The following is a 13,200-nucleotide window of genomic DNA, read 5'->3' on the forward strand; positions in this document are numbered from 1 at the left end:
CTGAGGGAGAGAAGGGACCTTCGAGAAGAGGAGGTGCCACCCTGGATCCTCCGTCTATAAAAGGAAAAGTCATTAACCCCTCCTGCCTTGTTGTCTGCCTCCTCTGTGTGTTCATTCTAAGCAGACTCATCCTACCATTGGGCCGTAAATTCCCAGATCATTGCTTCCTTGCCTCCCCCACCTCTCTGACTCCTCTGTTCTCTCCAGCTGCTTGGTTCCATCCTAAGCCATATTAATCTACCTCCTTTCTTTGTTCTTCCCTCTTGATGTTTCTTTACCTGTTCCCTACCACTTTCCCCAGCAGCTCACTTAGTCCCCTCAGCCCTGGAAACCAGACTTTAGGGCCAAAGGGCAGCACAAGAGAGACTTGAGAAAAGAGAAGCCATGCCAGTTTAGACTGTAAGAGCAAGAATTCTCCTAGGACCATGATCCTATCTGTGCGTGTTAGCCAGGCCCTTTCCCTGACTCCCTGACTCTCTCTCCTGGGGCTTTGTCCCACCAAAAAGGGAAAGAGACAGCTGAGGGCTGATTGTGGGGTTTGGGAAAAGGCTATGTCATCAGCTGGCCGAGTGCCTATAATCCATCCGGCTGCTAGAGATTCTCCTCCCCTGGGCAAGTCCCACTTTTTTTTTTTTTTTTAAAGGAAAACAAAAACTAGGATTTTGGGAAGCAATGATACACCCCTCTGAGTCCTACCGACAGAACTCTGGCTGAGTGGCTTAGAGATTAGCCAATCGCAGGGCTCAGGATGCTTAAAAGAGCCGGTGCTGAGAGAGGCTGGGGAGAACCCACAGGGACACCCATAGACACATAGACACGAGAGAGACAGAGGAGGGAAGAGACAGAGACAAAGGCATAATAGAAGAAGGCAGAGACAGGGCAGGCAAAGAAGCAGCCCAGACAGAGTTATACAGAGGGAGAGGCCAGAGAAGCTGCGGAAGGTACAAACAGGGAGAGACAAAGATCCAGGAGAGAAGGGCGCAGGAGAAGAATTTTGAGGAGCCAGACCCTTGGACACCTCTCCTAAGCCTGAGGGCTAAGTTTTTTCCATCTCCTCTGAAGGTCCCCAGCCCCTCTGAAAACTCTGCTCTGACCTTGGCAGGAGTCCGAGCCCCCAGGCTACAGAGAGGAACTTTCCAAAGCTAGGGTGTGGAGGACTTCGTGCCCCAGATGGCCTCAGTCCCTTCCAGCTACAGCACCAGTGCCATGTCCCGGACAGGCTTGCATCGCAGGAGGGGCTTGGCAGGGCGCTGGCTGTGGGGAATCCACCCCCGCCTACTGCTCCCCGTTGTGCCCTTCTCCAGGCTGCTTCTGCTGCTGCTGGCCTCCCTCCTGCCCTCAGCCCAGCCGGCCAGCCCCTTCCCTCGGGAGGAGGAGATCGTGTTTCCAGAGAAGCTTAACAGCAGCATCCTGCCTGGCTCGGGCGCCCCTGCCAGGCTGTTGTACCGCTTACCGGCCTTTGGGGAGACGCTGCTACTAGAGTTGGAGCAGGACCCTGGTGTGCAGGTGGAGGGGCTGACAGTGCAGTACCTGGGCCAGACACCTGAGCTACTAGGTGGGGCAGAGCCAGGCACCTACCTGACCGGCACCATCAATGGAGATCCGGAGTCGGTGGCATCTCTGCACTGGGATGGGGGAGCCCTGCTAGGGGTCCTGCAGTATCGAGGGGCCGAACTCCATCTCCAGCCCCTGGAGGGGGGCACCCCTAACTCTGCAGGGGGACCTGGGGCTCACATCCTACGCCGGAAGAGTCCTGCCAGCAGCCAGGGTCCCATGTGCAACGTCAAGGCTCCTGCTGGGAGCCCCAGCCCCAGCCCCCGAAGAGCCAAGGTAGGCAGCTCCTGAGTCTGTGTCCTGCAGCGTCCTCCCGCCATGTCTGTCCTACTGACCCCTATTCACCCTCTCTCCACCCACTTCCACTTCTGGCCATCCTGCTTCCCTCCCTTTTGCCTGCTTTCCTCTCTCCACTAGCCTCCTTCCTTGGGAAGGCTCTGGTCTCTCCTTGCCCCTGCCCTTCTCCCAGCCAGACCACTGATCTACACTGAGGCTTCTCAGAGGTGGGTCAGAGACTTCAGGCTGGGAATGACTGCTCCCCATCCCCACCCACCCCTGTCTGGCCATGGCATCCTCTGCTGGCACAATCCCCAGCAATAAAGATCTAACAGCCCCTTCGCTTTGGCTCTTTTCTCTGCCACAAATTTCATTTTCACTCCCACCCCCAGCTAAAGGAGTAAGGTTCAAGGCCCAAAGGATTGGCCTCTGGCTTCTGATGATGCCTTTAAAATTGTGCTGGCAAACTGCAAACTAGGGCAGAAGTGGGAAAGGGAGGGAAGGCGTCCCATACCTCCTCCTGGTCAATCCCCTTCCCACACTGTGGACTGACTGCACACGGCTGCCTGAGGCTCCATCCTTCCCTCCCTCCCACTCTGGGTCTCCCCCCTTCTTCCCTTCCTTCCTCCCTCCTCCCTCTGGAGCTTTAATCCAGACCAGACGCTCCCCTCCACACCCGCCACGCTGAGCTCTGGCCCTGGCCCTAGCTGCTGACTGAATCGTTCCTCCAACCACACAGGGCAGACACGTAGCAGCTCAGCCCTCCATCCCAACTCCCACAGGCCCTGGCCACACTCAGGCCTGGGGAACCCCAAAGTCCTTCGCAAAGGCAGTCCTGCTGCTTTCACCCATGCAGGCCTGGGACATGGAATCCCTTTCTCCTCCCCTTCTCAGAACCAATGCTGATTCCTCAGAATTATGACAGAAGCCCTGAGATTTGGGATTGGAGGGAGGGCCAACCAAAACCTGTCAGGAGTCCCATGGGCTATGTGGGGCCCAGCTGGCTCTGCTGAGTTCCAGATCCAGGAGGTGAGGGAGGGGAGAAGAGATCCACGGGTCTGGGAGTCTATTTCAGGATCCTCCTCTCCTTTTTTCTCTACAGCGCTTTGCTTCACTGAGTAGATTTGTGGAGACCCTGGTGGTGGCAGATGACAAGATGGCAGCATTTCATGGAGCGGGGCTAAAGCGCTACTTGCTGACAGTTATGGCAGCAGCAGCCAAGGCCTTCAAGCATCCAAGCATCCGCAACCCTGTCAGCTTGGTGGTGACTCGGCTAGTAATCTTGGGGTCAGGCGAGGAGGGGCCCCAAGTGGGGCCCAGTGCCGCCCAGACCCTGCGCAGCTTCTGTGCCTGGCAGCGGGGCCTCAACACCCCTGAGGACTCGGACCCTGACCACTTTGACACAGCCATTCTGTTTACCCGTCAGGTGAGGACCCAGTGAACACTGAAGGCCATGCCCTTGCATAGTTCTGAGAAGAACCACTACGTAGATATTGTGGTGTAAATGGTGCTCCTGGGATTGTGTGACATGGTGCCTGGCCGTAGCCACACTGCCTTCCATGGCTGTCTGGGTCCTGACAGTGCTGAGTACTTAGTGTCCAGGTCTCTGGTAATCTGGACCCCATCCCAATGTAACCAGGTGTCTTGGCTCCTCATGCATCATCTATGATCTGTCTCCACAGGACCTGTGTGGGGTCTCCACTTGTGACACCCTGGGGATGGCTGATGTGGGCACTGTGTGTGACCCAGCTCGAAGCTGCGCCATTGTGGAGGATGATGGGCTCCAATCAGCCTTCACTGCTGCTCATGAACTGGGTACGATGGGGGTGGGGCTGTGGAGTACCAGGGTGGATGAGAAAGGGATCAGGGGTGAGGGGAGGAGATAGTGAGTTCACCTGGGTCTTAATGGGAGTCCCAAGGTGTTTATTCCTTTTCCCCAGGCCTGGGTACAGAACTGACCATTATCCTTCTCTGTTCTGGATGTAGACAAACATTTAGATTTTCCTATTAAATACTGTAGGCTGTAGAAACATACTGTGAATGTGTGCGCACACCCACATGTGTGTTTGGGGCAGGGAGTCAGTGAAAGAATGTGTGCTTTCAGTGTTAGGGCCCTGAGTATATTTTGGGAGAAGAGGGGAAGATAACAGAGCAATGGGAGCTACATAGTGGGAGCCCTGAGAGCACCATTAAGGGACCACAGACAGGGTGGGACAGAGAATAGAGCTGACCAGCCACAGGTGCAACTAGGTTTATGAGCTCCTTGAAGGCACAGGGATGGGACCACTGGACTCTAGCAGGGTATCTCCTCCCTCAGGCCACGTCTTCAACATGCTCCATGACAACTCCAAGCCATGTGTCAGTTTGAATGGGCCTGGGAGCACCTCCCGCCATGTCATGGCTCCTGTAATGGCTCATGTGGATCCTGAGGAGCCCTGGTCACCCTGTAGTGCCCGCTTCATCACTGACTTTCTGGACAATGGCTATGGTAAGTAGGTGGGACTCACCTTTCCTGTGTGGGACTCCCTCCCTGCCCCCACGCTGCTCTCACTCTTGCTGCATTCTACATGAACAGGTAGCTCCCCCCAGGTGTACTTCCTCTGCAGTAAGCGATGGCCTGAGAAATGCTGCGGTCCCTGTGTGGTCCCCATTTCCTTCCATAATAAGTAACAGAGCTAGGGGAGGCAAATGTTGGTTCAATAGAACTGACCTCCTAAGGGCCAGAACTATCTACTAGAATGGGCTGGCTGTGAGAGAAGTGACTACTTTGTCACGATAAGGTGAGCAAGAATAGCAGGATGAGGGGTGGTACTCATAGCTCAGCCACATGCACCAGGTCTGGTGGGTTCAAATGCAGGCCGGGCCTGCTACAACAAAAAAATAGCTGGGCATTGTGGCAGGCGCCTGTAGTCCCAGCTCTCTCCCACAGCTACTTGGGAGGCTGTGGCAGGAGATTCACTTGAGCCTAGGAGTTTGAGGTTGCTGTGAGCTGTGATGCCATGGCACTCTACCAAGGGTGACATAGTGAGACTGTCTCAATTAAAAAAAAAAATAGCAGGATGACTTCCACTGGACAGAGATATTGATGAGTCATAGATTTGAGCATTCTGTAGAATAGAATTAGAATAGGCAGGAGGACATTGTGCTCTGGTTCCTATCCTGATTCTGTCCTTCAGGTGTTTAGAGGTGTGTAAGTTACTTCCCCTAACTGTGTTTGTAGCTGATATATCAAATAGGTATAAAATGGTAATCACCTCAGAGGTGATTAAATGAGATGTGCTGGTCAAGCATTTAGCCAATGCTCATCACAGAATAACCATCTAGTAAACTGTAACTGCCATGTAAAGCCTCTTAGAGCCCTGGGATTTTCCAGGATCCATCAGGTCCTAGGGAGCCTGAGCTTCCAGCTGGCAGTCCCGAGTGCTCTTCTCAGCCCGTTCCTCACTTTATGCCCCAATCTCCATTCCAGGGCACTGTCTCTTAGACAAGCCAGAGGCTCCCCTGCTTCTGCCTGTGACTTTCCCTGGCAAGGACTATGATGCTGACCGCCAGTGCCAGCTGACCTTTGGGCCCGACTCACACCATTGTCCACAGCTGCCACCGCCCTGTGCTGCCCTCTGGTGTTCTGGCCATCTCAACGGCCATGCCATGTGCCAGACCAAGCACTCACCATGGGCCGATGGCACGCCCTGCGGACCCACACAGGCCTGCATGGGTGGCCGCTGCCTCCACGTGGACCAGCTCCAGGACTTCAATGTGAGATCTCAGGGCAGGGGTGGGGGCCTAAGGTGCTGAAATTGGTCATGAGCCCTGCAGGGGGTCCACTCATCCACTCTTTCATTCTGTGCCTCTGCAGATTCCACAGGCCGGTGGCTGGGGTCCTTGGGGACCCTGGGGCGACTGCTCTCGGACCTGTGGGGGTGGTGTCCAGTTCTCCTCCCGGGACTGCACCAGGCCCATCCCCCGAAATGGCGGCAAGTACTGTGAGGGCCGCCGTACCCGCTTCCGCTCCTGCAACGCCGAGGGTTGCCCGACTGGCTCAGGTGAGGGGAGAACAGGCCCTCAGGAGGAGGTAGCAGAGCAGAAAGGACTTTCCCTTGAGTGCCGGGACCAAGAAGGCATTGATTGCCCCGGCTGCTGGGGGGAGAGACTCTACCCCTGGAAACCGTTTTTGGCAATCTGTTGGGGAGAGCAGCTCCATGCCATTTAAAGTCCTGGGTGGGGGCTCAGCACCTGTGGCTCAAGCGGCTAAGGCGTCAGCCACATACACCCAAGGTGGCGGGTTCGAATCCCCAGCCCAGGCCCTCCAAACAACATGGCTGCAACTAAAAAATGGCCGGGCGTTGTGGCGGGCGCCTGTGGTCCCAGCTACTTGGGAGGCTGAGTCAGGAGACTCGCTTGAGCCCAGGAGTTGGAGGTTGCTATGAGCTGTGATGCCGTGGCACTCTACCCAGGGGGATAGCTTGAGGCTCTGTCTCAAAAATAAATAAATAAATAAAGTCCTGGGTGGGTGGGTGGGGGCGCTAGTGGAAGGGTTTGTGGGCAATGAGAAGAGAGAGGGGTGCTGACTGTCCATGTTGCCCCTACAGCGCTGACCTTCCGTGAGGAGCAGTGCGCTGCCTACAACCACCGCACTGACCTCTTCAAAAGCTTCCCAGGGCCCATGGACTGGGTCCCTCGCTATACAGGTGTGGCCCCCCGAGACCAGTGCAAACTTACCTGCCAGGCCCGGGCACTAGGCTACTACTATGTGCTGGAACCACGGGTAAGGGCCAGGACACCCCAAGCCTTGTCTATGCTCACACGTTCCCCCACAGTCCCTCTGCTTTCTGATGGCAAAGGTCCTCCCAAATAGCACCATTGCTGTCATTTCCACAGCCATGCCAGACCAGCCCAGGGGACCGCTCAGACTTATCCAACCATGGGTATTGAGTAAATAAGCTCCAGACTCTAGAAAAGTGGCCAAGAGGCTACTCTAACCTTCCCTCCACTTCTTTTCCTTCCCCTCCTAATCTTCGAGTGCTGCCTTTGGTGAGAAGTGTGTGGCCTTTGAGGCTCATCCTTGGACCTCCCTTTTCCATGGGCTCCTCTGTCAAATTACAGCAGTGGCCTCATTTGGCCCCATGGGACAACCAGTCGCTCAAAGGACAGGAGATAAATAATGTCCCCACACACCCTCTGTGTGATAGTGTAGTGGGTTAAAGGCGAAGAAATGAAAAAACAAGCCCTACCAGAAGTTTGCTCCCTTCGCCCCTAATCTGGGAAGATTTCCTGCAGGTTGGCTGCCCTCTAGCGTCCATACAGGGACAGTATCATCAGGGTTTAGGGCTTTGTGCTGGGACTCAGACAGACCTGTATTTCCCACCTTGGCTCTTCTGCTTGCCATCTGCGTAATCCTTAGGGCAAGTTCCTTAATTTGTCTAAATCTTGGTGTTCCATCCCTAGAAACCTCAAATAGTGGTTGTGAGATTTACGTTCATGTTTTTAAAGCTCTTGGTGTACTACTGGATTCATAGTCAGTGCTCTGAAAATGGTGGCTTTTATAACTATTGTTGTCATCCTGATTATCACCCCACACGGGGGCCAGTGCTTACTCTGCACCTCATCTCTACATCCCCCACCTCCCCCAGCTTTCTTGACATCCTTTTTCTAGTGGGACACGAGTCTTGTTTAGCTTACCAAGCCCTCTTAGGAGAACACTTTGCATCATTCCTTCTCTTCTCCTCAGGTGGTGGATGGGACCCCCTGTTCCCCAGACAGCTCCTCTGTCTGTGTCCAGGGCCGCTGCATCCATGCTGGCTGTGACCGGATTATTGGCTCCAAAAAGAAGTTTGACAAGTGCATGGTGTGTGGTGGTGATGGTTCTGGCTGCAGCAAGCAGTCAGGCTCCTTCAGAAAATTCAGGTTCTTTCACCTTTTATTTCCTCTTTCTCCCTTCCCAGACACTATTCTGCGTCCCAGGGATATAGAGGTGCACTCAGTACTGTTTCCACTCTCAAAGAACTTACAGTGTAGTGGGGAGATAGAGGAGTAGACAGTTACAGCAGTATCCCCCATGTTCAACAGGGGCCCACCCAAAGTGCTGTGCTGGTGGGCATCAGGGAAGACTTCCTGGGGGTGATCTCTGAACTGAGTCTTGGAGGGAGAATAGGAATTGGGTAGGTGTGGCACCATGGAGGTGGGGCTTAGAAGGGCACATCAGTAAGGGGGCAGCAGGTGTAAATTTTTTGAGAGAAAAGAGCATGTAGCTCTGATATAGACTGAACAGCTCACAGAGGTTTGGGGAGACAACCCTCCTCGCACGCATGTGCAAACACAGCTTAGAAGGCTGAGGGCATTCAGGAGATGCTGAGCTCCCCTCTGTTCCTTCCGCACAGATACGGATACAACAATGTGGTCACTATCCCTGCCGGGGCCACCCACATTCTTATCCGGCAACAGGGAGCCCCTGGCGTCCGGAGTATCTACCTGGCTCTGAAACTCCCAGATGGCTCCTACGCCCTCAATGGTGAATACACACTGATGCCCTCTCCCACAGACGTGGTCCTGCCTGGGGCAGTCAGCTTGCGCTACAGCGGGGCCACTGCGGCCTCGGAGACACTGTCAGGCCATGGGCCACTAGCCCAGCCTTTGACGCTGCAAGTTCTGGTGGCTGGCAACCCCCAGAATGCACGCCTCCGATACAGCTTCTTCGTGCCCCGGCCAGCCCCGCCAACACCACGCCCCACTCCCCAAGACTGGCTGCACCGCAGAGCACAGATTCTGGAGATTCTTAGGCGGCGGCGCCCCTGGGCGGGCAGAAAATAACCTTACCATCCCGGCTGCCCTTTCTGGGCACCCGGGCCTCGGACTTAGCTGGCAGAAATAGGGAGCTTCTGTAGCTGCCTTATGCTAAGACACAGTGGAGAGGGGTTGTGGGCGTGGTCCCTGCCCCTCCTCTCTGCCCTACTGCGCAGGCTGGCCCTGCCCCAGTTTCCTGCCCTGGGAGGCAGCGATGGGTTGGTGGATGGCAGGGCTGAAAGACAGTCTCCTATCTAAACTGCCCCCTCTGCCCTGCGGGTCACAGGAGGGAGGGGGGAAGGCAGAGTGGGCCCAGACCCCAGTTGTATTTATTTAGTATTTATTCACTTTTATTTAGCACCAGGGAAGGAGACAAGGATTAGGGTCCTGGGAAACATGACCCCAGCCCCTCATAGTCCTCACCCTGGCAAGAAATCCAGGATGGTGGTAGTAGGCGTAGGTGATCTGTGTGTGTTTGTGTGTAAGAAGATGTGTGTGTACACTTATGTATGAGGTACAACTTGCCCTGCGCTCCACTTCCTGAATTTTGGGGGGTGAGGGGAGTCAAGGGTAGGATGGGCCTTCAGGGAGTATCATATTTTTTAAATATAAACTGAATTCTGCTATTTATGTGCTCCTTTTGGAGTCAGACAGATGTGGGTTACATGCTGGCCCCATATCTCCGAACATTAGTTTTCCCGTTTGCCAGTAATAATACCTCCCTTAGAAGTTTGTTGTGAGAACTAAGTAATGTAAATAAAGAACTAGCATAATGCCTGCACTTAGGGAGTGCTCAGCAAATGGCAGCTGCTGTTACTTATTGTTACTGCTTTTCTGTCGTCCTAGACCCTCCTTAGGGTCTGTAATCACTTGTAAGTGACAAAGATGCACATTAATTGTGCCAGCCCTCAACCTGGATTCCACTCCCTTAGTTGGCAGAACCCTATCCTGGATTCTAAAGGAATATCAGAGAAAGAATGATTCTGTCCTTCACCTTTGGTGGCTCCTAATCACATGAAAGAGACATGATAAATGCTTGGTGCTAGACATGGTGGCACGCATCTGTAGTTCTAGTTGCTTGGGAGGCTAAGGCAGAATGATAGCTTGTACTTGAGTTCAAGGTTTCTTTCCCGGTTTTTTGTTTGTTTGTTTGTTTTCCTTCTTCTTTTTGGTTTTCTTCCATTGAGACAGAGTCTTGCTTTGTCACCCTTGGTAGAGTGCCATGGTATCATAGCTTATAGCAACCTCAAACTCTTGGGTTCAAGTGATCTTCTTGCCTCAGCCTCCGAAGTAGCTGAGGACTACATGCATGCACCACAATGCCTGACTTTTTTAGAGACAGTGTCTTGCTCTTGCTCAGGTTGGTCTCAAACTTCTCAGCTCAGATGATCCACTGGGGCAGCACCAGTGGCTCAAAAGGGTAGGGCGCCGGTCCCATATGCCGGAAGTGGTGGGTTCAAACCCAGCCCTGGCCAAAAAAAAAAAACAGATGATCCACTCACTTCAGCCTCCCAGAGTGCCAGGATTACAGGCATGAGCCATTGTGCCTGGCTAGGAGTTCAAGGTTTCAATGAGCTGTGACTGTCCCTGTGAAACCACTGCATTCCAGTGGTTTCCAGTGACACCGTGAAACCCAATCTCTAAAATAAATAAATAAACAAACACTTAGGCTCAGCACCTCTAGTACAGTGGTTACACCACCAGCCACATGCACTGAGGCTGGTTGGTTCAAGCCTGGCCTGGGCCAGCTAAATAATGACAACTGCAACAAAAAATAGCCGGGTACTGTGGCTGGCACCTATAGTCCCAGCTACTTGGGAGGCTGAGGCAAGAGAATCACTTAAGCCCAGTAGTTTGAGGTTGCTGTGAGCTGTGACACCACAGCACTCCACTGAGGGCAACATAGTGAGACTCTGTCTCAAAAATAAATAAATAAATAATAAAAAACCCCGAACACTTGGCTACAAGTACAACTGATAAGAAAATGAAGGTGCAAAAATAACGAGAACAACTACATCAATGTAAACACAAACTTAGTAGTTAGAGTGATAGTTGAGGAGTTTAGGGGAACTGTTAGCACTGGAGTGGTAGCAAATGGTCTGAATGTGAATTGGGGTTCAGCACCTCCCTAGCTGGGTGGCATTGGTTAAGCCACTGGTGCTAAGTCTTAGATTGCTCATATGTGGAGTGGAGCTAATGATTCTGGTTCCCACAGACCACCCAGAACATTTGGGAACAAATGTTAAACTATTTTCATAATAGTAAAGGTTATCGGCATGTCAGACCTTACCCTTATGACTGAGTGACTGGGATGCTGATCTCTGAATCAACCATTAATTTCATAAAACGATCAAGTTATGGTTTACTAGGAATTAGGCAGAAGGGCAAAAAGAATGACCTGGAGAAGGACCTGAGAAAAGGAGGTGGTCAGTGGTGGCAGAATAGTTGAGAAATAGGGTATCAGAGATAGCTCTGCCCGATGAAGTGGCTGTGCCTGTAGTCCCAGCTACTTGGGAGACTGAGACAAGAAGATCTCTTGAGATCAAGTGTTCTGGGCTATAGTGTGCTATAATGATCGGGTGTCCACACTAAGTTCGGCATCAATATGGTGACCTCCTGAAAGCCAGAGGCCACTAGGTTGCCTAAGGAGGGGTGAACCGGCCCAAGTTGGAAACAGAGCAGGTCGAAACTCCTGTGATGATCAGTAGTGGAATTGTGCCTGTGAACAGCCACTGTACTCCAGCCTGGGCAACATAGTGAGACCCCCATCTCTAAAAAAAAGAAAAAATAGAGACAGCTCTGTTCTTCCTTCTGAGCAAGGCCATTTTGCTTGAGAATGAACTTGGGCAGTCCCATGTGTCATGGATGGAACAGGGAGGGAAGGGGGCCCTGGCAAGAATCTGGAGTTTTGAATGGCAGAAGCAAGTCTTCTAGGGATTGGGGAAGGAGCAAGATAAGGGGGTGAGTGAGGAACACTAAGTAAAGAAGACCGTGATATAAGGGGTACAGAAGGTAGAATGGCGAGCCAAAGGCACTTGACTTTGCTGTAGCAGTCCTGAGCTGGGCCGCTGGACATTGCTTGGGATACAGAGCAGAGATTATGAAGTGGAGGCAGGCCATGGGGGGGTTGTGGTGGTTACATGTTCTGTGCTCACTGGAGCTGGGCTTTGCTAATCAAGTTCTGTACTAGGCAGTGCCTTACACAGCACTCTCTGTTTTACACCACCCAGCACAGTGCCTGCTCCCTCTGCAGCGATGAGAAGAGGGCCACCCACATGCCCTTCTCTCTGGTAAATGTGGCTCCCACTACTGTGCCTGGCCCTCTGGCCCTCCTACCAACCAGGCCAGAGGTGGTAGAAACAGGAGAATGGGAAAAGGCCAGAGCAATCTTTATTGCTCTTACATAGTTAGCAAAGCTGAACTACCAGTAATAGGCTTCTGCACTTTAATACCATGAGCTCATGGTTCAATGAGCAGAGCTCTGTGTTAAGTAGATGTGAGGTACAAAAACAATATATCACTGTGTCTTAATGGCATTCACATTGCATTCTGGGAAGCAGACCATAATGAACAGTACCAGGAATAGAAAAAAGATAAGAGCCCTGTGAACTGGGCAGAAACTGAGTCCTGACTTAATGGGCTATCAATAGAGTGGTGGAAGGTGAGTCTAGGGCTGGGCTCTGGGTAGCAGATAATCATGATAGCCCTTCCCATCCCACATTTCTATAATGCTCATGGTGATTCACACTTCATAAATCACTTCTACATGTGTTATTTTACTCACTGAGTCCTTCTTACTGGCATAAAGAAGTTTTGGGGGTTTTTTCTGAGACACAGTCTCACTCACAGCAACCTCAAACTCTTGGGCTCAAGCAATGCTCTTGCCTCAGCCTCCCAAGTAACTGGGACCACAGGCCCCTGCCATAACACCTGGCCATTTTTTGGTTGCAGCCATCATTGTTGTTTGGCAGGCCTGAGCTGGATTCGAGCCCACCACCTTAGTTGTATGTAGCTGGTGCCTTAGCCACTTGAGCTACAGGTGCCAAGCCAATAAGTTTTTCTAAGAAGAGGACTAAGCTTAGGTGGTGGGAGCTAGAGTGAGAGGGGCACAGAGAGTGACTCCATAAAGACAAATGATACACGTCGCTGCAGCCCTCAGCTCCAGGCAAGGCCTGGCCCCATTCTGGAATGGACTTCCCCATATCACCTGTCCCAGGCCAAAGTTGTATGTAGACTCTACCTAATATTCTGAAGTCAGGAGTCCAACAAGTTCTTGCTAAGAATTTGAGGGGCATAGTCCTCTGCCTGCCATAGAGCCAAGATGATATTGCCCTCATGGGCCAGACCTGGGGTGTGGACATCCAAGCTAGAGCAGAAACAAGAATAACAAGAAAGAGTCATTAAAACAGTTTAAGTATTTGGTCCTGGCAGTGAAAAGAGGGAATTAAGGGTCATTAAGAGATAAAGTCATTGGCTCGGCGCCTGTGGCTCAAGGGGCTAAGGCGCCAGCCACATACACCTAAGGTGGTGGGTTCGAATCCCCAGCCCGGGCCCACCAAACAACAATGATGGCTGCAACCAAAAAATGGC

At 52.5% G+C, this 13,200-nt stretch overlaps 1 protein-coding gene across 1 annotated transcript; it reads left to right on the forward strand.

Moving 5' to 3' along the window:
* The first annotated feature begins 1,170 nt into the window (after positions 1-1,170).
* ADAMTS4 (ADAM metallopeptidase with thrombospondin type 1 motif 4) lies at positions 1,171-8,637 on the forward strand. The gene is made up of 9 exons (XM_003785773.2): positions 1,171-1,830; positions 2,933-3,256; positions 3,513-3,645; positions 4,148-4,318; positions 5,300-5,586; positions 5,687-5,873; positions 6,420-6,595; positions 7,559-7,734; positions 8,208-8,637. Exons 1-9 carry the CDS (start codon positions 1,171-1,173, stop codon positions 8,635-8,637), a joined length of 2,544 nt encoding a protein of 847 aa, XP_003785821.1.
* Positions 8,638-13,200: the final 4,563 nt, after the last annotated feature.

Source organism: Otolemur garnettii, unplaced genomic scaffold (assembly GCF_000181295.1).
Source record: "Otolemur garnettii isolate 467f Iridium unplaced genomic scaffold, OtoGar3 scaffold00016, whole genome shotgun sequence".
NCBI classification, from domain to species: Eukaryota; Metazoa; Chordata; class Mammalia; order Primates; family Galagidae; genus Otolemur; species Otolemur garnettii.